We start from the raw sequence: 23442 nt of genomic DNA on the forward strand, positions 1-23442 counted from the left end.
TGACAATATGCCAAATGTTTCCTCAAGCCACGTTAGAGTTATACTATGACCTTTCCTTTGATTCGCCAGTGGGACCACTCTGAGCAACTCTGCACAAAAAGCACTTTCTAAGCCGAAAGTCTCCCCGATGACTTCGTGGCCATTAATGGGTAAGCCCAGTAATAGCGCCACATCTTCTAATGTGATTATTGTTTCATCGGATGTAAGGTGGAATGTGTGTGTTTCCGTCCACTATCTCTCCACTAATGCGCTCACAAGAGAGGTATCAATTCGGAAATTAGGAATTTGAGTCGCATGATAAAAACTGGCTTCTCTTAAAAGGCCTATGATTTTTGGAGGAGGCTCTACGATAGACATATGTCTACACCTTAGAACCTGATCAGGCTATAAGAAGTTATAAATTAATCAATTTCATAATAAATGGAAAAATAAAATAGGTTGACTTGAAAAAATATAAGACACTGAAAAATCGTAAATCTAAACATATGTCATCAAAAAAATTAAATATGATTGCACACTAAACCATAAACATTGGTGTGTTATTTATATAATACATCATCTATCTAGCCTAATAATATAATTATTAATATGATTAATAATTATGACATAATAAAATTATTAATATAAATTAATGGCTTTATACAATTTTTAATAAAAAATTAACCTAATAATATACTAGGTTATCTAAATAAACATGTTTTAGCCCTAATATAACAATTATTAATACAATAATTAATTATGACATAATACTATTATTCATAAAAACTAATGTCATAATTCAATTATTAATAAAAAAATTAGCCTAAAAATAGTGAGGGTTATCTAATTAAACATGTTTGGGGCGCTACTAAGACAATTATTAATACGATTAATAATTATGACATTATACAATTATTAATGTAAACTAATGACTTAATACAATTTTTAATAAAAAATTAACCTAATAATATACTAGGTTATCTAAATAAACATGTTTCGGCCCTAATATAACAATTATTAATACAATAATTAATTATGACATAATACAATTATTCATAAAAACCAATGTCATAAAACAATTATCTAATTAAACATGTTTGGGGTGCCACTAAGACAATTATTAATACGATTAATAATTATGACATAATATAATTATTAATATAAAATAATGACTTAATACAATTATTAATAAAAAAATAACCTAATAATATACCAGGTTATCTAAATAAACATGCTTCGAGGTTCATATAACAATTATTAATACAATACTTAATTGTGGCATGATAAAATTATTTACAAAAACTAATGACATAATACAATTAATAATAATAATAATAATAATAATAATAATAAATTACCCTAAAAATATAGTGGGTTATCTAATTAAATGTGTTTGGGGTGCTAAAAAGATAATTATTAATACGATTTATAATTATGACATAATACAATTATTAATATAAAATAATAACTTAATACATTTATTAATAAAAAAATAACCCAATAATATACTAGGTTATCTAAATAAACATACTTCGAGGTTAATATAACAATTGTTAATACAATAATTAATTATGACATAATAAAATTATTCATAAAAACTAATGACATAATGCAATTATTAATAAAAAATTACATTAAAAATATAGTAGGTTATCTAATTAAACATGAATAGGGCGCTAATAAGATAATTATTAATACGATTAATAATTATAACATAATACAATTATTATGTGAAACTAATGTCTTAATACAATTATTAATAATAATTAACCTAAATGCTATCTAAGTATAAAAAAATTATCTTTTTTCTACAAAATAGATGAAATGTGATCACTCTGTAATCTTAAGAACGTCATCGAAAATTATCAACATAAATCCCGTACACGTGTAAATATAAAACACCGAATAATTAAAAGTTCAAATAAGATTAGAATGGGAGAAAATGAGAATGGAAAGGAGATGGTATGGAGTCGGAAGTAAATGTTATATAAAAATAATAATAATAATAATAAATTTAACGGAAATAAAATTTTATGTACGTTACATAATATGGCTGTTAGAGAGTTATATATATTTATATTATATTTTTAAAAATCAAAAAGTGGAAAACGGGAGAAATAATATTGGTTTCCACTTTTATTTTTATTTTTAAAAAAATGAAAACAGAAGAGTATCTCCCCTTTTTATATTTAATAATAAAAATAAATAAAAAACAGAAACTTGTTCATTTCTCCAAAAACACGCATTTCCGTAAATAATACAGAGAGCATGTGTATTTCGGTAATTTTTTTCTACAATATTTTAAAAAAAAAAACCAGCACGGGTGACAACCTAATTATTCTGTTTGGTTACCTGCAACTAGCTGTAAGTAGCTGTAATGTAACTGGTTTTACATGTAAAAAACTGTTTGGTTTGCTGTGAAATCAGTTTTACATGTAAACAGTTTTGCAGTTTTGTGTACTTTTGCTGCATTTCAACTTATAGCAAATTTTGTTGTAAGTTAAAATGCAGCAAAACATTTGGGCTAAAATCACCATTCTTCACTCTTCAAATTATGCATTAAAAGAAAATGAAAACTTACATGTAATCAATTGTTAATATAATTAAACTTATACTTATTTATATTTTATTAAATTTATTTTTTTTATTTAAAATAAACTAATTTGTATTTAATTTTAATTAAAACAATATTTTTTATATAAAATTAAAGAATTTTATATATTTTTAATTTAATAAAATTATTATTAAGTTAATTAATTAATTAATTTACATTAGTGTTAAGAGAATATGGGGAGAGTTAAATTAATTATTTAGAGTTAGTGTTTAATTATTTATGTTTCTTATTATTATTTGGCTTAGTTATTTGAGTTTCTGATTATTATTTTTAAATATAATAAATACTTTATTAAATCATTTAATTAATTTAAAAATTAAATTAAATTAAATTAAATTAATTATTTTAGTTTAAATTATTTTTTTTAAATGCATTAAATAATTAATAATAATACAGTATATTGGGGGTAATCTCACCCCTTTCTACTTACATGGTGACCATATCTTCTAATTTACATCAAACCAAACAAATTTAAAAGTAATACAGCATTTTAAATTACAGCAAACCAAACAGCAGTGATGTAAATAGAAATACAACATTTTCACTTACAAACAACCAAACATGTTAAATGATTTCACAGTCCTATGAAACAAAGTGGCCCACGGAAAAAAAAACAGCCAGAGAAAAAAGGCCATCATTTTGACTGGTTGCTGATACCGGTGGATGAAACCAAACCACTTTCTCTCCATTATTGTTTCCTTTGTTTTGTTTGCTGCTTCTCTGTCTCTGTCTCTTTCTCTTTCTGTGTCTTTAAAATGGAGTTATTGTTCTCTTATAACAATATTTGAGCAAAAGTAGATCGAAAAGAAGAAGAAACAGCAGGAGCAGCAGCATGGCTGGAGTGGCTTTAATTGACAAGGATAATTATGATGGAAAGATAACAGGATCAGTTATCTTGACTTGCATAATGGCTGCTTCTGGTGGACTAATTTTTGGCTATGATATTGGAATTTCAGGTAATTTACTTACATATATATATATACCTTCTTCTTTTTCTTCTTTCTTCTTTGTTTGTTGGAGTTATTGTTTGTTTGCCTGCTTAGAAGAACGTGAATGGTTTAAAAGCCCTTTTGTTTGGGATCTGTGGTTTAATTAGAGTAAATTGGCGAAGAATATCTAAAAATTGAAAATTCTATTCTTGGGTTTTCTCTTGTGTGTGTTTTTTCCTTTCTTTTTCCTAGTTTTTCATTTTTTTTTTTTTGTTTTAAGAAATATGAATAAGTACCAACCATCTATTGGTACTGTCCCAATACAGGATATTTCCCATCTCGACTCATGCAGGTGAATGCTAACCATCTATTTAATTCAAAAAGTTATATTTTCAATTTTCTAATCTTTAACATACACTTGCAAATAATAACAAGTGATTTTTTAAAATATAATTTAAATTTTTCCAAAAAATATTCATTTATATATATATATATTGATTAATTATTAACATTATTATTATATTTGAAGGTGGTGTTACATCAATGGAATCATTCCTGAAAGAATTCTTCCCAGAGATACTAGACAAAATGGGCAAAGCCAAACAGGATGAGTACTGCGTATTTGACAGCCAAATACTCACAGCCTTCACTTCATCCTTATACATAGCCGGTTTATTTGCCTCCCTTTTCGCCACCACCGCCACCAAAAACTACGGGCGCCTCAACGTCATGCTCATCGGCGGAGCCGCCTTTTTTATCGGCGCTGCACTGAACGCATCCGCAGTGAACATTGCAATGCTTATCATTGGTCGTATCATGCTTGGCTTCGGCGTTGGATTCACCAATCAGGTAGGTACTTAGTAATGACATTACCTTATTTTATTACAAAATTTTATACTTAATTTTTATTAATATAAATTAATTAAACACAGGCGACGCCAGTGTACCTAGCGGAGGTGGCACCGGCGAGATGGCGAGGAGCCCTCACAACAGGATTCCAATTCTTTATTGGCATTGGAGTCCTAGCTGCAAACCTCACAAACTTTGCCACCTCGCTAATACCAAACTGGGGCTGGCGCCTCTCGCTTGGCCTCGCTGGAGTTCCAGCCTCCATCCTCTTCCTCGCCGCACTCCTCATCCCAGATACCCCTTCCAGTCTTCTCCAACGTGGCCACGTCTCTGCCGCCCGCTCCGCCTTGCTCCGCTTGCGTGGGCCCATGGCAAACATCGAAGCTGAGCTCCGAGACATCGCCGGATCTATTGAAGCGGCGAAGGTGAGAGATAAGGATGAAAGCCAGTTTAGGAGGATAGGGAGGAGGAGGTATAGGGCTCAGTTAGTGATGGCGGTGGCAATGCCTTTGTTCCAGCAGATGACAGGGGTAGTGGTGATCGCCTTCTTCGCGCCGGTGTTGTTCCGGACGGTGGGATTCGGGAGCCAGTCGGCGTTGATGTCGGCGGTGATCCTTGGAGGGGTGAATCTCATCTCTATTCTCATTGCGAGCGTTGTGGTTGATCGGTATGGACGCAAGGTTTTGTTCCTTCAGGGAGGCCTGCAGATCATTATCTGTGAGGTACGTTAGCTGAAAGCTCTTACCATTTTACTTTTTTAAATAATTCTTTAAAATGTTATATATATATATGTACTCACAAGTGAACTCATGCATAAAGGTGGCCGTGGCTTGGATACTGGGATCCAATATGGGACCAAATGGAGAGACTAACCTTCCCAGAGGGCACTCCATCGCTGTGCTGGTGTTGATGTGCGCTTACTCAGCTGGCTTTGGGTGGTCATGGGGACCGCTTAGCTGGGTTGTACCCAGTGAGATATTTCCAGTGGAGATCCGTTCAGCTGGCCAGAGCATAAACGTGGCCGTCAACCTCGGAGTGACATTTATACAAACACAAGTGTTCCTCTCCATGTTATGCCATTTGAAGTACGGCGTCTTCATCTTTTACGCAGCCTGGATTGCCGTGATGACGATCTTCGTCATAGCCTTCTTACCGGAAACCAAAGGCGTCCCTCTTGATTCCATGATGAACTCTGTTTGGGCACGCCATTGGTTCTGGCGCCGGTTTGTTGTGGATGAGGAGGTGCACCAGAGGCCAGTATCAAAGACATAGGTTGAAGAGTTTTTGCTTGCCTTGTCGATCATTTGTCTTCCAAATTTTTTTCGAAACTGTCCTATTGTCTATTATCTCATTTTAAAAATGTAAAAATCCTTTTCATTTGATGACATCTCATTTAAGAGAGTCCAGGGAAAAACATAGCAGTTACGGAAGAAAACAAGGAAAATATTTTTCTTGCAATGGTTACATACAAGATTTGAAGCACTGAAAGTAATACCTACCTGGTTTCTGCAAACACAGCTCCAGTCGTGCGCCTTTTGCGCCTGATTCAGAATTTAGTAGCAATGGCTGACAGGCATACTTACAAGTGACAACACCAAGCATTTACAACAAAATGAAAAATGGCGAGTTTAAGTTCACGAGATGCATGCAGGGTCTCTCTGCTAGGGACGCAAGCAAGCAGCATCACAATGTTCTTATTATTACCTGGAAATAAAAGTGCAAATGCAATAAGCCAAGCTAGAAGTACATTAACTATTTGATGCATTACAGCATTTGCCACCAAAGTAGATCATAATGATCCCCAGTGATTGGTTTGATTGGCATTATTACTGCTCTATCAGTACATTAATTAGAACAATGCTAAAATCAAATGTAATGGAAGTTCCAGATAGATTCTTACTATGATTTCTTGCATGAATAATAAAAACTTCGAAATGGGGGTTAATAAAAATCAATGTTACCTTGATGAACATCAGACTTACCTTAATAGTTATTGATCCCCCCAAAACCACTAGCAGCATTCAAATGAAAATCAAATCGCCTAGCAACTAGAAAAGATAATAGATTCTTTGGATTATTAGCTATGGATACCTGTATAATATATGTCTGACCATCTGGTAACCAACAAATATGTGGAAGGCATGGAAATATGGTGTTATACTGTCTGCATATTAATTGCATAAAGCAAGGCGTGATGCCATTTACAGGCAACCAGAAACATTACACTGTTTGCCGTGTATGTAACCAGACACATTGTGCTTATTTCCATGGATTCTAGGCATAAACTCTTTTTATTTATTTATTTATAAAGGTGAATAAACCACAATTTATTAAAATAGATGAACTCAATTTTCAAAAGCATTAATTCAATTAAAAATAAAGTGTTGATACCTTTAATCAAATGCATAAGGATCATCTGCATATGGATTTAAAGAGCCCTCTGAGAACAAGTCACCAATGTTGGAAGGATGGGGAGGGTGCCCTCCAACAGCCTAGAAGAAAGAAACAGACACATTTTACAATCAACAATAAAAATTAAAAAATAAAAATAAAAAAAGCAACTGTGTACTGTAGAAAATAAGCGGACCATCACCTTCAATATGGGGGTTTGACAGTTTTTTAAGAATACAAGATTTAAAATTAGAAGCAAAACAACAAGGTTAAGGTACACTTTACATTACAAAAGTAAAGATCATAGTGTATCCAATTCAGTAGTTCTACACCCTTTTGATATTGAAAAATCAAATTTCTTTTATGCAGCATGTGACGCATGTCACCCTTTTAGTGTTTGATTGATACAGGATGCTTTTCAAGTTCACAAGTCTATAAACAACACAAGTGTAGACAGATTGTACAAGCCACAGAAGGTCCATGCTTAACATCCAACATCAATATCTTCAATTCAAGTAATGTATGTGAACAAAATTATGTAGACCATTGTGTATAAAATTCAGTTGTCCAAAACTTTTTTGAGATTGAAAAACCAGATTTTCTTTTTCTGCAGTATGTCAACCTTCCAATGTTTGATTTGATACAGGATGGTCACAAGTTCACAAGTCCATTAACAACAAAAGTGCAGACAAATTGTATGAGCCACTGAAAGTCCTACTAGCTGTGCTTAACAACCGACATCAATATGTTCAGTACAAGTAATTAGATAAACAGTGTCACCTGTGTGACCAAAATTTATGCCAATAAACACCAAAAAATGTGACGCAAAGCTATCTCAAACTCATACCAGGGGAAATACAGATCAATTTAGCTCACATTGCCTGCCTTCTCTGAGCATAAACTAATGGATTTTCGTGCATTAAGAACTAAAACAAGAGGGATAAAGGCTTCCCATTCTAGGGTGGCAAGCTATGGGGAGCACAACGACGAATATTAAGTAAAGAATAATTCAATCACAAAAGTCTATAAACAACAAAAGTGTAAGCAAATTGTATAACCCACCAGAAGTCTTACTAGCACTGCTTAACAACCAACATCAATATTTTCAATTCAAGTAATCAGGTAAACGGTGTCATGTGTGTGAACAAAATTATGATGAATGCTTAAAAAGTAGTAAATATAGGATAATTCAGTCACAGAAGTCTATATAAACAACAAAAGCATAAACAAACTGCATAAGCCGGCAAAAGTCCTGCTAGCAATGTTTAACAGTCAACATCAATGTGTTCAATTCAAGTAGTTTCCATGCATGTCATCAAAATTATGGCATCATGTCGATAAAATCTGAAAAATGTGAAACAAAGTCATCCAAAAACCAATACCAAAATGAAATCCAGATTGATTTTGTACACATTGCCTTCTTTGGTCAGACTATAAAATAAAATCTGAGTGCGATAAGAATTTAAAAACTAGAGGTGAGGGCTTCCAGTCAGATTAGGTGACAAGCTATGAGGAGCGCAATGATGAACACTAACAAGTATAAAATACAGAATACATCAGTAAATTTCATTCAGCCTGACAAATCTTACATGCCAGTATTTTTTATTTAATATATGTGGTTTACAAACCACCCATTAAAATATATTTTGTTGTTCAGAAAACACTAATAGATTAAGGTTATGAGGCATTCTATTGATATATAAGTATGCTTTCTAAGCATACCATACTCAAGGGCTGTCGCAACTAATCTCTTCTTCTGGGCAACAGATTTAAGAAGAATCTTCTTCCCACCAAATACAATGATATCAAGCGAGCATGCGAGAGTGTGTGTGTGGATGTGTGCAGATGTTTTTGATACAGATGGGTGAAACACAATGCATTAAAATAAAGATGGAGGGAAGTACAGAAGGCTACACTCATCAATAATATGATAGTTCCAAAGCGTCAATCTTTTATCATATAGCAGATTTAAAAGCATAAATTAACAAGAAACTGTGCACGCTGTTTAGCCAAAAGTGCAATAGAACCACAAAGTAGTTGCTAATGTGAACAAAATCAATCAAGGTTATTGAACAAAATGAGCTCTTTACTTGTTCTTATACGGGAAGAAAAATAATAGAAGAAATTCAGCTTTGGACTCAGAAAGATTCAAACACCTGGCAGAAACCACCTTTTGCCTGCTTACAATCAGAATGCGCAAAACCCAGCCATAGATACAACATATTTCTGACATCTATTTGAGAAGGCAGAATAAGTTTATACCACCCATTTTAAGAAGTCAAAAATTTTTCTCTAGTTTTTACTTTCAAGAGCCAGATATACTTTTGATGCCTTGCGAGAAGAAAAACATAACATCATCAAATCATCAATATCTACTTTGGACAATTAGGGCACCATTCAATGCCTTGATGAACATCAACACCACTCATGTTTAGCCAACAGTCAAAAATCACCAATTGCTTGTCATTGGTGCATCCCTAATGCCAATAGCATGCAACTCTTAATTCAGTCTTCCATTCAAACTGTCACATCTCATGATTCTAAGCCCATGTAATATAGCAGCTCAAAGTGAGAAGCTAAGCAGTCTCAACTCAACTTGGCTTCTAGAAGATGTTGAGTGAGATTATAGGTATTGAAGAAGGAAGAAGGTACAATACAAGGAAGTTTATAGATGTAAAGATGTGTTAAGCACCACCACCTCTCACTAGAGTCATACTAACATATTGCAAGAAGCTAAATTCCAATCTATATCTCTTTGAATGATGCAACGGACCTCTTAAATAGAGGAATGCTACAATAGTGTAAAAGGAATTATCTCTTTTATTATTCTAGACCCCTATGAATATGGAATCACAAAGTATTGAAGGAATGATCTTCCTTGCTTATACTAGATTCTATTATAGGAATGACACTAACTCCATAATCTATTCAAATCAAAGAATAACTTGGCTTGAAATTCCATGTGTTGCACCCGAAGTAACTCAATGAAGCTCCTACTTTCTCATTCTAATTACTTAATTTAATTCCAGTTCTTAATTCTACTCCAAATTTATTATCAATTCTAACAAGAATTTATACTTATTATCAATTCAAATCATATCTTAAATACCCAAAAGAGAAGTTCAGGAGCAATGTGAATAATACAGTATTATTTAATGTAAGAACTCTAATCTAGGGTTTAAACTTTCAAATGCATTTTATAATCTCTAACCTAATTTTTGTGATTTAGAATGCGTCATTAAGTATCATGCACATGTTCTAATTCATCTTAATTTGCTCAACGGTTTTAGGGAAGGTCGACCAGATCTAGCATAAAGATCATGATGAGCCTATTCTGAAGAGTAGGATCATATTGCCTAACGATCACGTATGGAGATGGTGACACAAATAAGTGGGCTAGGGTATGAGATATTCATCCTCCAAATATCTCAAGGACATAATGTAGACTTGATCTTTTCTAGGCCTTGGAACTAAATTTATTAAGATTTTAATATAAAAATAAAACAACAGTAAAAGTGATTATTCATTATAAAAAAATTCAAGCCACACACGTTCTGATAGAAAAATATGAACATGTTTGTGCGCCCATATGTGTCAAAACCTAGAACCCAAGAAGGCATTGAATAGTAGCTTCCTTCATATTTAGCGTTATTATAAAATATTTCAATCACAAAATCAACGGTTGAGATTCTCACAGTAGCCAAATAAGTTACTAAGAAATGTATGCAATATATTAGCTCAGATAAGAACCTTTCTAAGTTTAATGGCATCATTGTTTGCATTTGGTGTCCTACTCCGTGGTGACTTCCTTGTGTTTGGTTCCTAAAAGGAGAAAAATAGTTTTAGTTTCAATTGAAGACAAGAATATAGATGATACTAATACAATTTCCACTAAGAAAACTTTATGAGAGGACATATGCATGCCCCAAACATCAATGTGCTCTTCGTTTTCCTTCGTTTTATGGTCCTCCCGTTAGAAGTCTCGACTTCATATTCATGGCGAGTGACCTGCCATCAAGATAAATGCCAGATGAAAAATAGAGAAAATGACTAGAAAGTTCTGTGGCCCTTTTACAGATTCAGCCTTAGAATTTCAATGAGAAAAACCTTTTCAGACAATATAATATCTTCTTAATACATCTAATAAGCTTCTTATAATCTTGAAGAAAACTCATTCAGAAAAATATTCATCATCAGATATTAGTGGAGCACAAAAAACTCAGATGAGTTAGTAGAAGAGCTGTCGAAGAAAGTGTTAATATGGAAGAGTTAAATTCACCTTACTGTGTTTAGGGATACTGCCAGCACTTCCCAGATTCCCTTTCTCTACCTTTTTCAGTAAGTTTACCATAGGTGTCCCCATCAAACCAGAAAAATTTGCATCCTGAAGTCATTTGAAAACAAATAGTATGATAAAATTTTTATAATCAGTAATAATTGACATGTAAAAGGCTGAAATTACCTTTCTGCCCGTTTCAGGCCTTGTTGAAGCAAGCCGGTTTTCTTTTCCACCATGTGTATCCCTCATCTTTATCGATGAAACAGAATATTCCTAAGGAGCCAAGAAAGTAATGAATGATATGAAAAATAATACTCGATGATCAGATTATCATGTTAACACCAAGATTTTTTAAAGCAATAATCATGATGAAATCACATGTAAAAAAAAAAAATTCAAAGGATTACTATCAACCAGAAAAGTATAAACACTAGAAACAGGTTGAAAGAAGTTTATTCGGACATTATTTCCATCTAGCAGGTAAACAAATGTTGCTCTGTTTTTAGGAAAGTGGATAGTAATAAAAAAATGAAATAAATCTTCCTTTTCAACCACTGGGGACAGCAGTATTTAACTGAGCACTTCACAAAGATTTTCAGCAGCTTGTGTTGAGCCCATGCAAACAATCAGATAACTTTAAACCAGAGGACAGAAAAGTAAATTTCAAGTTGTGACCAAAATCTTGAGTATGACTAGATCTTCCAGTTTTTTATCTTAAATCAGTTGGCCCAAGTGCATCATTTAAAGCTTAGTATGAGCACAAGATTATCAATAACACACTCAAAAATAATAGATCAAGTACATCACTGAAAATTGCAAATAAAATGTGATTGGGGCCAAAAAATTTTCACATATTATACAGAGAAAACCCTTCATGGGTTCTAATACATTTGATACAACTGTGAGCATGCCAAGAGGACAAATCATAAGAGTCATAGTTACAGTCAAAGTATTAATTTTTAAATAACAATAATGTACCATACTGTCAGATAAAACTGTATTGGTATTTAAGGTTAACATAGCCATGTATAATGCATGCAACTTGAACCAAGGTATCAAAAGATCTTTGATGATCTTTCAGATGTAAGAGACAAGACTAGAAGTTACCTCATATGATCTTACCAGTAATTACTACCTTATCAAGTACAAATAGTTCATAGAGCTAGAGAGATGTCAAGAGTTGTTCAGAGGGAAAGTTGTACTTGCGTTAGTAATATTTCTACAAATGTACAATAACATAAACACATCATTGTATAAATGAGAAATATGTTGATCACTACATACATGCCAACAAATGGAGAACTCATAAGTAATACATGCTAGCTCCACTGAGATAAGTACAGTAGACTTACTAATAAGGATAACATACTAATAGGAAGGGAAGCTCACAAAGAGAGAAAATGTCAATGAAATAAAAGATAACTCAATCTGTTGGAAAACTAGATGAGCAAATGCAAGAGAACAAATTATGTGCAAGACTGCACTATTACAAGAAAAATTGTTTGAGCAGGCTATAGCAACACTCCAAAAAGAAACAAACTAAAGCTCCTTCGGGTGAGCATGTCATCAACTATTGCATCAATCACTAATACGTAAGAAAAATAAATAAATAACAAAAAACCAAATAGAAAATGAAATAAATCCATTCAAACATATCACTACAATTAGCCAAGATTATAATCCCAGAGGCTCATGAGATTATTTCACTAGGGTAAAAATGAACCTCTAAAACCTACAGAATCAAGAAGCAGAAGCCCTCTCACATGTATGTGGTGCAAAAAAAAGGAAACCAAAAAAGACATTAGAAGCTCTAAGACCAGCATTGATTCATAAAGTTGAGCACAATGCAAGTAATCACACATCAATATTTAATCACAGATTCACAGTATGTCAAATACAGTTTATTTCTAGAAGCAGGTTATTATCAAAATCATAACTCGCAAGTGTTATAGACATTGTAACATGACAATCATTGTTTAAAACCACAAATCTCTCAAGTAACTCAGTTACATTCCCCAAGTGTGAGAGGATTTCTAATGTATGAAGTAAATAAGAAAAATCCTACTAAGAGTAGTTTTAGATCCTTAAAACACTGCCAAGTGTCTTAAGCATTGTGGTATGGCAATCACAGAGCACTGGCATCATTTCTTAAGAAACTCATCCCCACATTCCCTACATGCAGAAGATATCTAATAAACAAAGTAAAAAAAAAAAAATGAACCAAAAGTTGCAGTTGAATTCTTAAAACAAGAACATAATGCATATGTGCAGTAGAAGAATGAAAATTATGTGAGAAATATAAAATTAAAAATAAAGAGTAGCAGTCAATAAATGCATGGACTGGTTTCTACATTAAATGTGTATCTGCACAGAAATCCACCAACTTATGCTTTTAGGCAATAGAATAAATCAAAACAAATATAGTTATATTTCAAGTAAGATTGGAAATTAAGACCTTCTTAGAATTAACTTCTTGGTCATCTTGTTGATTTTCACCCATTACTTTCCACTGTAAATGTAATAGTGCTCGCTGTTTGTCCTCCTGTAATGCATCATACAAAATTTAGTGTATATAAGGTTTTACATTCCTTGTAATAGCTGACAACCATCTACCTTTGACTTCTGAAGTTCTAATTCCTCTTGCAATTTTCTATAATCATCTTCATACTGCAACTTCAGAGATTTCATTTGAATTTCATGTTCTTTCCTCAGTGACGATGTCCTCTAAATAGATTCAGATAATGCACCATCAGAGACACATGGTAAAGCTATTGTCTACTTGAAAGTTCATCCTATCATTACCTCCCTCAATTCATTTTCAGCTTGAAGATGGACTCGTTGCACCTCTTCCTTCTGATGCTCCTTAAGGCTAGATTCCCTTTGCTCATGATCTTGCTGAATCCTACTAATCTGCAGAAATCGAAAGTAAATCAAACATTTTTTTTTTCAATAAATGCACTACAGCTGGACAACTTACAAATCTGCACATAAAATCACATATGTCTTTGAATATCAAACATCACAGAGGCATGTATAATATCAAACAATTTCTTTGAATAAATGTACCAAAGTTTATACAGTATTAAGACGGAATACCCTCCTAAAATCAGCTAACACAAGTGGCACATTGAAAATAAGAAAATTATAAAAATCACTAATTTGAAAGACATAACATCAATACTAAACCAAGAAGAATTACAGTCAACAGAAACAAATCTACCAATAAATCTGGGAGGAGCATAAGCTTCTATTAAGCAGATTCTATAGCTAAATTTCAGAAGTTTCTGAGTGTAAGTGGAAGATGGTCCTAAGAACTGTAATTTCAAAACAATCCCACAATGAAGAATCTTGTTTATATGACTACACCTTATAATCAGAAATAAGGGACCTTCACTTTAAACCATATGATAATATTTTATCAAAAATAAGGAAAAAAAATATAATACCTCCTAGCCAAAATTACAAAGCCCAGCTTTCGGAAAAATTCATAGGATGTGTTCCTGAAATATCATGTTTGTATAACAATAAGGCCTATGATCAATACACATACCAGTGTAGCATGCTCTTCTTTAATCCGCATAGCATACTGATGAGCTTCTTCTTTATTTTCAGAAATCTTTTCATCGCATCTTCTCTCTATATCTTTTATGAGATTGTCCGCCTAAAACATCCAAAATTTGACAAAATGATCATTATGAAACTTAGAAAACGACAATAGTTTTACAACACTAGGAGTAAACCTTTTCTTTTTCAGCTTTAGCAATCTGAACCTTTTCCATCTCGAACTTCTTTCGAATGTCATTGATAGCCTACAAAATTCTTCATGTTCACTTCATAATAATGATAGAGTGATGAGAGATGAATATTCATTATTGGCAATAATCTGAATACCTGATCATTTCTCTGGGATAGCTCCTTCAGATGCTTGGATAACTCTATTTGTTTCCCTTCAAGCATCAAATCATACTGTTTGCTTGCTTCTGCAAGTTTGCATTCAGATGCAGCAAGTGATGCTTGAGTCTGAAAGAAAAAAGCAGGTTCAAACTTCAAAATATATGCTTAAACTTTTGAATGCATGGAATGAGTTAATTAAAAAATAATAGTAATAGAAAAATAGATAACCCCTGATATTTGCTCTTTTAACTGCTTCTCCCTCTCTTCAAACTGTAAATGAAGCTGTTCTTTCTCATCTAGAGAAATACGAAGGTGGTTGATCTGCTTATCTAGTGAATCAGCATGCTGCTCATGCCTAATGATCTCAATCTGAAATGCTTCTGTTTCTTGAGCCCTCTCTTGTAACATTAATTGCAACTTCCCATGAACATCTTGATTCTCAGATTCTAACTTCGAAACTTTTTGTAGAAGAACTTCCTGCAACAGACACCAGATAGAGTGGGTTAGCAAATTGAAATTAGTATTGTGTTTCTAATAAGGAGTAAGAGAAGTTTCACAAACCATTTGGTTCTCAGTCAGAGAAGAAGCTTCAGATAAATGCTTAACTTTGTCCTCTAATTCCTCAGCCAACTTCTCCAATTCAGACTTCTTTGAAACAAGTGTTTCAGCTTCAGACTCCAGTATTCGAATTTTATCTTCGGCCATGCGGCATTCATCTGCATGTTGTACCATAGCAATCTCCTGAGCTTTCTGGAGCTCCATAATCCTGTTCTTCAACTCTTCATTTTCCAACTTGAAGGCAAAATTTTCTGATCTAGCAAGTGACAATTGTCTATCTAGTTGATCGAAATTTCTTTTGAACAGACTTTCTAGTCAAATCCTTCTCTTGCTGGAGAAGACCATGGCAAGTTGCAGATAAAGAGAACAACTCGCCAATCTGGTTTGAAATACCCCTACTCTGTTCATCCAATTCAGTTAATGTTGTTGCCAAAACATGAACCATATTTTCTAGCCTTGTTATCTCCTCATTGGACCTGTTTATTTTTCGTGCAAAGTCTTCATTACTACATTGAAGATCATTTTTTTCTTTTTCCAATATCTCTTGAGTAGCTTTCAGGGACTTGCAAATGTCTTCTTTGGATAGTAATGCATGCTGTGCCTCTTGCAATTGGAACTTCAGCATCTGTAACTGCACCTTATGTTCTTCCAGAGTGAATTTTAACTGTTCAATAACAGCATCTACATGCAAAAACCACAAAAAGAATGTTCCTTAATGATATTATAGTTTTAACTGAATGTATACTTAGAAATTATGCAATGTCAGTCAAACTAACAAATTTAACATCTTCTTGAGATGATAAAAGAATGAAACCCCATTCAAGAATCCCAACTACAAGAAGATGGAAAGGCACAGACAGAGGATTCATCAAATTCAACATGTTTAGAAATTAAGTCTCCCAAGATCTCATTTCTTACCCACACATGAGAGCATATCTAAGCCACCCTTAACATAGAAATCATGGCATACCACTTTATAGTCCAAACCAATACTAGACATTGAACAAAGTATAAATATATGTTTGTGTACCTACAACTTTTTACTGGAAGAGAAAAAGACACAAGAAATTTACCTCTTGCTTTCAAGGTACCATCTGCAGCTTCACCTTGAAGTCTAAGACGCTCCTCAAGTTCCTGTTTCTGCTGTCTTAGTTCCAAAATCTCATGTTTGCCTGCCAAACATTGAAATGAGAAAGAATGTAACTCTATGAAATGTTCTTTTAATTTAAGAAATTTAATAAATTTGAATGTAAATTAACAGATATTTTTTCACACGTTACCGCTATTAATCAGAGTTTCTCCATGCTCCAGTTTTGCAGATAAGCCATGGATAAGAGAACTGAAATCATCAAGAGCTTTTAAATTCTCAGAGAGCTTTTCCTTGAAGAAAATTTTGTCTTCTTCAGCTGCTTACAAATCATTAGATCAATTAGCTTTCGCTTCTAGAAATGCCATAGAAGGCTGAAATTGGCATGCTACAGGACAAAGAGTAAAGACCATAAACGGCAACTGCAGATCATGAAAAAAATATCATTCACAAGAATTGAAGTTTAAACTTGTTCCCAGAAAAAGATATGGACAGAAACCATCAATCTAACCATACCTGTCCGAACCTGAGCAGCTAGATGCTGCAGAGTTTCAGTTAGCTGATCGCACAGTGTCTTAGTACACAAGAGCTTTGAATCTAGCCCTTTCCATAGCTTTGCATCTTCTGTTTGTTTCACTTTAAGCTTTGCATTTTCATTGACAGCTTCTTGTAATTTCATCTCCAACAAATGTATTTGTTCCATTGACTTTTTCAACTTTGCATTCTTTTTTAATTGCCAAATGTAAAGACCACAAATTAGATCATTTCTAATGAAATAATTAATAGAAAAGGAGTAATACTGTACAAAAAATAATCGATAGTGCATGCAAGTGAAAAGAAGGATAAAGAGATATGGAGCCATCATCTATTTCAGAAGAAAAGTATATAGCGATCATAAATCAGATAAGCCATGAGCCATGAAGAATCTCAGATAAGGCATCAAAAGTGATCATAAAGCTACAATAAAACATATTTGTTTGTGACTTGACATGTTTTCACAAAGAAACTTTGGTGAACTTTGTTTGTTGATCATCATGAGCTCATCTCTTAATGCCGAAAAAAACAAGAAGGCTGGTGAAAGGCAACTAAATTACATGGTGAGAAAGAAAGAGATCAATTAGACACAAAGGCTTCAACACAAGTGCTTGTGATCTTTACATGTTGATGCCAGTGAACTTTAAGGTTGATTGCAAGCTAGAGTTATTTATCAAGTCACATTAATGACAGTAATCATGTTCAGTAATAAGTTGCAACAAGGATATACCTAAACCAAACCCAACACAAATGAAATCTAAAGATTAGAAGAAGACAAAAGTCACAAAACAATGATGGTGAAGCTAATCGCAATTGGAAACATCTGTAATGAATGCAGAATGGCACTGAATAACAAATAATCAAATATCACAGACCACTTCAAGTAGTCATCTATCAGTGCATGAAGGTTATAACATAAATTCGTTAAAGTCCTCTTCAAAGAAATCTAAAAAAATCAATTCATTAGGTGCATAGTGGATGATAGACATAACATAGGGGAACATATCCTTTAAGCAACACAGATGATTTTTTGAGTTTTGAGCTAATTTACACAGATCAAAGCAGGCAGAGACTCATAAATAGACATAGATGGTGAAATCACAAGAAAAAAGGTCAGGAAGAACATCATAACAACTCAACCATAAATAGAGTCAAAATATGAAATCCTAGGGAGCAAGCCCAAGAAATTTTGAAATCTGAGTTTCAGTAAAATTAGAAAAGCCAAATCTGAGATAGACCAATATAAATGCTTAAGAGAAAAACACCAGGGAATTCAATTAAAAAAAAAGAAAAAAGAATTATAGCCCATATCCTACAAATAGTCAATTAATATGGCTATACCGCCAATTCAAGATCTGTCTTCACTGAAGCTTGCTCTTTGACCAACTTCTCTGAAATAAAAGAAATAAACAACAAATAGCATTCAAAGGACAGAATTCATAATTCAAATAGAAACCAAAAGCATACAGATACCTGCAGTTAGCTTTAAATTAGCAAAGCTACCAAGTGAAGCAGAATCTGAAGAAACCCTCGGATTGGACACAGGAGAATTCTTCACAGATCCAGCAAGGGATCCACCCAATGATCTGAGATGATCCAAGCCCTTCATCCCAGCAAACCCTAACTTCTGCATCATGGTCCTTATGGTACGAGAAGAATACCTCTTTCATACATAGAAAAAGAAAGCATCTAAGCTTCCTGAAACCATAAACTCAAATGAAAGTTCAAGAACAATGCAAATTATCAAAGATGTTCATACCTGCAACCAGATCAACCAAAGCACAAATCAACAGACAAGACCTTCTCAAATCAGAGATGATTTGAGATGATCCAAGCCCTTCATCTCAGCAAACCCTAACTTCTGCATCATGATCTTTTCAAAACAAGAAGAAACCTCTTTAAAACCAACAAAACGAGAGAATCTAAACACCCTAAAACCCCAGTCTCAAAAGCAAGTTCAAATACGCGATGATCAAAACTCCAGAACAATTCAAATGATCAAAGATGTCCATACCTGAAACCAGATCAACCTAAGCACGAATCCATGACAATACCTTCTCAAATCCGCGGCTTCAAAATCGGTTACCGATCTCAAACCAAGAAATTAAACCAGAAACTAACAAAGACGATAACAAAAATCACCTGGGGAGCTCTTCAGACAATCCAAGATCGCGAGTTCTCAAACCCTAGCCTCCACTGAAAAAGAATTTAGGGATTGATGAAAGAAAACAACGGCTGAATCAAGCCCTGTGCTTCATCAAACCCAAGATTCCACCGGCCAGCTTCACGATGAGGATTCACGAGATGAAACTGAGAAGAAACAGTGGCCTCTCCGACGATGATTCACGAAACCCTCAAAACCCTAAAAAACTCGCGAGGATCTCATCGTCGTCTCCAAGAGCTGAAGAAATGATGGTTTCGAACTTTGAATCCAGGCGCGCACGCAGGACCCCTATTTATAGAATCTAGATCTCGAGATAACGGGACATCTAACGGTCAGAAAATCAAAAGAAAATCAAAAGTTTCCTTTTTTATTTTTGTTTTTCTATAAAATACTTTCCATTATTGTTATACTTTTTCACAGAGTATATATTTTCAATCATTTCAAAGAATAAATTTTAAAATTTTAAAATGTTGTTAAAAAAACAATTGATGACTGATAAAAATATAAAAAATAATTATTTTAAAAAATAAATAATTGCGGTATGATTAATAGTTTATTTATAAACTCAAATTAACATTGGCTTTGTTTAAGGATTTATATTTAAAAGCCATCTTTTAAGTACCTCCTAGAATAGTTGAGAACTATATTTATATATTTATACCATTTAAAGTATATATATTTATATGTAAGTCTTACAAATGATGAAAAGGTGGATAAACCACATGCATTAAATAAGCAGAGAGTAAACAAATACAGCAGCTCTTCCACTAACTGTGGAAACAAAAACAGAACCACGACAGCAAAACAGCAAAAGAAAAAGGAGGAACAACGGGTCTCCTCCTGACCCATTCAGAACAAAAAAACTATTCCTCCCCACTAGCCTGATCCACCTCAATCATAGGGGTAGTCTCCTCGCCAACAGAACGAGGTCCTGCGAAATCTAAACTCCGCTTGATGGTAGCAATATGGTCCTCCATCTTCACCCTCAAATCAATTGGAGCTGCAGAGAGCCAAGATAACATCAAATGAGCAATCATCTTCATAACAACAAGGGGATTATCATATTTATCAGCAAAGATATAATCATTTCTCGTGAGCCAGATAGACCACACAAAAGCTTTAACCACCCAATCTGCAAACCCCCGCACCGCCGGCCTACAGGCTGCTCTCCAGTCACTCCACAAGAGGCCCATCGACAGGGGCAAAACAAGTAAGGTAAGGAACCTACATAGATAGGACCAAACTTCCCGGGAGAACCGACACTTTAGGAATAAATGGTCAACCGATTCGGTATCCGAATGACAAAGGACACATGTGTCCGTCGGGAGTCTATTGCATCTTCGTCTTACAAATTTTATATTATCTCATTTTTTTTAACAAAGGGGCAAATTCTTTCTTATATAGTTATATGAAGACATGTACAATGTTAATGACTCATGTAACCTTGAGTTATTGGGGTCCGCGCACAGAGAGTCCAAGCTCTAAAGAAGTTATTTTTCCTTTAAATAGGATTCGAACTGAGTACCTTTGGTATATTATCTCATTCTCACATAGCTTAGATTGAGTCACATTATATAAATAGAATCTTATTCATAGTATAGCATTACTTTACTTTCCATACAATGTTACATGCTTACATATTCACTAACTCATAAAACTCAATAATCACATGCTAACACACATTTTATGCGAATGCACATTTTTGTAAACTTTGTTGTTATTAATATATGGATTTAATTTTTTTCCAACAAGAGAATAACATGAAAACACATTGTAGTCGGAAGTTTATTACACTTTCTCTTTGCCAAATTATCAATTTGCCAAATTATCAAGTGTAAGAATCCTGTTGTCCCATGTGAGCCAATTAATAAGCTTAATTTTACATATGCCCTTCCAAATGACCTTTGTCACATGATAGTCTAAATCTATATATATTATTAAAGTAGATGTATAATCTACTCCGAAGTATTCCATGGAACAATTTTAATTTTATTATAACATTTAAATTTTTATTTATATTTATATAATATTAATAATTGAAAAATATTAATTACACATAATTATTTATGCAATAAATGTTCATAAAATTTTTAAAATCCAAAGTATAAAATAGTTTCTATGGTAGGAGTTGTTTCATTATATTATTTTATATATGATATTGTTTTAAAACTCCTTACAAAATTGTAAAAACTCTGATGCGAAGCCGGGAAGAATGCCCAGTGTTTATAAATCAAAAAAACATAAAAAGATTTAAGAGAGAACCTGCCGATAGAAGTGAGGCTCGGCACCATATTTTACCATCCATCTCAACTACCCATCCTTTATGATTCAACCCCTCTTTTTTACAACTCTAATATCAATACAAACAATCTTGGTTTAAGAGTAATAATTACAAGATAATGAAGGTGTCAACATGAAAAAAACCACTTGGTTTAAGAATAATTATAAGAAAATGAAGGGGTTAACATTAAAAAAACACACAAACAAACATCCGCAAATGACCGTTATATACCGTACAAAACCGTTATCCAACCGCCATTCTTTATAAGCATATAAATCCCAGTGACTCTTCTCTCACTATTCAAGCCCTCGTCCCTGATCTCCAGACCCTAAACCCAATTCAAGAGAGAGTAGAGAAAGAGATGGTGGGAATCCGACCTCCATGCCCGTGCTGCGGCCAATGGAAGCGCCCCCCGGCGGCGCTCAATCGCTGGGACTCTTGCCCTATCCCTAGCGCCGCATTGCCACCGCCCACAAAGATCCTGAGATCCAGCTCCGATCCCTTACCCCTTCACCTGCATCGTCCCCAGATCCTCTGACGATCGCCTGGAGATTCGCCCTTCCCCGATCCCCCTCCTCCCTCCGATCCCTTCTCCGGCTCCACCGCGACCACCACTGCCACCGAGCCCGAGTTCTTGTTCCGATCTTACCATGGATCCGATTTCCCCCTTCGGCACTTTGACGGACGTCTGCCTCTCGAACTCCCCTCACCGTCCGATCATCGATCCGGCCAAGATCAACGTTTCAGATCCGATGAGGTCCGCTTCGAAGACGACAGAGGCTCCCGTTCCGGTTTCGGATCCGGATCCAGATCCGCTTCCGCATCTAGTCTTGGCTTCACTGACGGAGAAGAAGGTTCGTTCCTTCATCGTTTCACGTTCTCTTCTTCTTCTTCTTCGTTTCCTTTGAATTACTTTGGTTTTTCTTTTACTCTGTTTTCCTTCATCTTTTCACTACTTCCAATGTTGTTGTTGTTGTTGTTTTTAATTTTTTATTTTCTTGTGGGAAGGTGGAAAATGGAACTGAGGGAAAGAAAAGTGAGTTGAAGAAAGGGGAAGTGAGGGTTTGCTTCAGATGCAAGTGTAGTTCCATGATGGAACTGGTTTTCCATTCGGATGTCCCTCATGGGAAGTCTCGGAAGTGTCAGTAAAGATTAGAAAGTTGAGAGTTTTTCTTTTTCTTTTCTTTGTTTATATATATCCAGTGGATGGATGGATGTCTCTTTGTAAAGTAAGCCAAGAACTGCAAGTTTAGTTTTCTGTTTGATTTCTAATGTGAGCTTTATATTAGTCAAGGAATGAGAAATTTATTTGTTCTATTTATTTTTTTTTAGTTTAAAATTTTTAAATAAAAAAAATGAGAGTAAGAAAAGATAAGAGCAGTTTACTTTTGTGGTTTACTATGTCAATCATGTAACTAACTTCCATGAAAACTAATAATAGCTTTCACATATGAAAGTTACATTTAGATTAAAAAAATTAAACTTTTAGTACAAAATTTAAAAAAGTTATTTTATTAAAAGTACAAGCTGTCGAAAAAAATAAAAGTACAAGCAGTAAGATTATATTCCAACAATAGTCATTGTTGAGATTGATTGTATATAAACACAAAAGCTTGATGTTTTGCACATAATGTATAATACTATAATTAATAATATTATTAAAAAAATTTAAAACTATCTTTGATAATTTTAATATTTTTTATAATTTTATTTTTAATTTTGTCTTTTAAGGTTCAATAGAAGCAGGGATTATTTTTTTAATGATTGTTTAGAAAAAAAAACCATGGGCTAACTCACTGGTAACTACCCGTGCTTGTAATTAGAAGGTCTCGAGTTTAAGCTGCTTATATTAAAATTCACTTTCTGAGTCTCCGTAGTAGTTT

At 33.8% G+C, this 23442-nt stretch overlaps 3 protein-coding genes across 3 annotated transcripts; 2 read left to right on the plus strand and 1 right to left on the minus strand.

The window, feature by feature from the left end:
* Positions 1-3273: 3273 nt before the first annotated feature.
* On the plus strand, positions 3274-5801 carry LOC120283879 (sugar transport protein MST1). Its single transcript, XM_039290656.1, has 4 exons — positions 3274-3549; positions 4052-4371; positions 4455-5093; positions 5191-5801. The coding sequence occupies exons 1-4, from the start codon at positions 3426-3428 to the stop codon at positions 5641-5643; spliced, it is 1536 nt and encodes a 511-aa protein (XP_039146590.1). The 5' UTR covers positions 3274-3425; the 3' UTR covers positions 5644-5801.
* On the minus strand, positions 5697-19523 carry LOC120283878 (synaptonemal complex protein ZEP1-like). The gene is given in 22 exon segments (XM_039290655.1): positions 5697-6075; positions 6763-6863; positions 10513-10584; positions 10687-10770; positions 11042-11146; positions 11225-11314; positions 13497-13583; positions 13655-13765; positions 13844-13951; positions 14592-14702; positions 14782-14850; positions 14933-15061; positions 15164-15412; positions 15497-15784; positions 15786-16174; positions 16567-16665; positions 16774-16899; positions 17097-17304; positions 18456-18505; positions 18588-18777; positions 18874-18987; positions 19129-19523. Coding segments are annotated over 19 exon segments (2637 nt in total). The 5' UTR covers positions 18751-18777; positions 18874-18987; positions 19129-19523; the 3' UTR covers positions 5697-6075; positions 6763-6764.
* A 2231-nt stretch (positions 19524-21754) lies between these two features.
* LOC120249997 lies at positions 21755-22848 on the plus strand. The gene is made up of 2 exons (XM_039258720.1): positions 21755-22413; positions 22568-22848. Exons 1-2 carry the CDS (start codon positions 22210-22212, stop codon positions 22706-22708), a joined length of 345 nt encoding a protein of 114 aa, XP_039114654.1. The 5' UTR covers positions 21755-22209; the 3' UTR covers positions 22709-22848.
* The last annotated feature ends 594 nt before the right edge of the window (positions 22849-23442 follow it).

This window comes from Dioscorea cayenensis, chromosome 19, assembly GCF_009730915.1.
Source record: "Dioscorea cayenensis subsp. rotundata cultivar TDr96_F1 chromosome 19, TDr96_F1_v2_PseudoChromosome.rev07_lg8_w22 25.fasta, whole genome shotgun sequence".
Classification (NCBI taxonomy): Eukaryota; Viridiplantae; Streptophyta; class Magnoliopsida; order Dioscoreales; family Dioscoreaceae; genus Dioscorea; species Dioscorea cayenensis.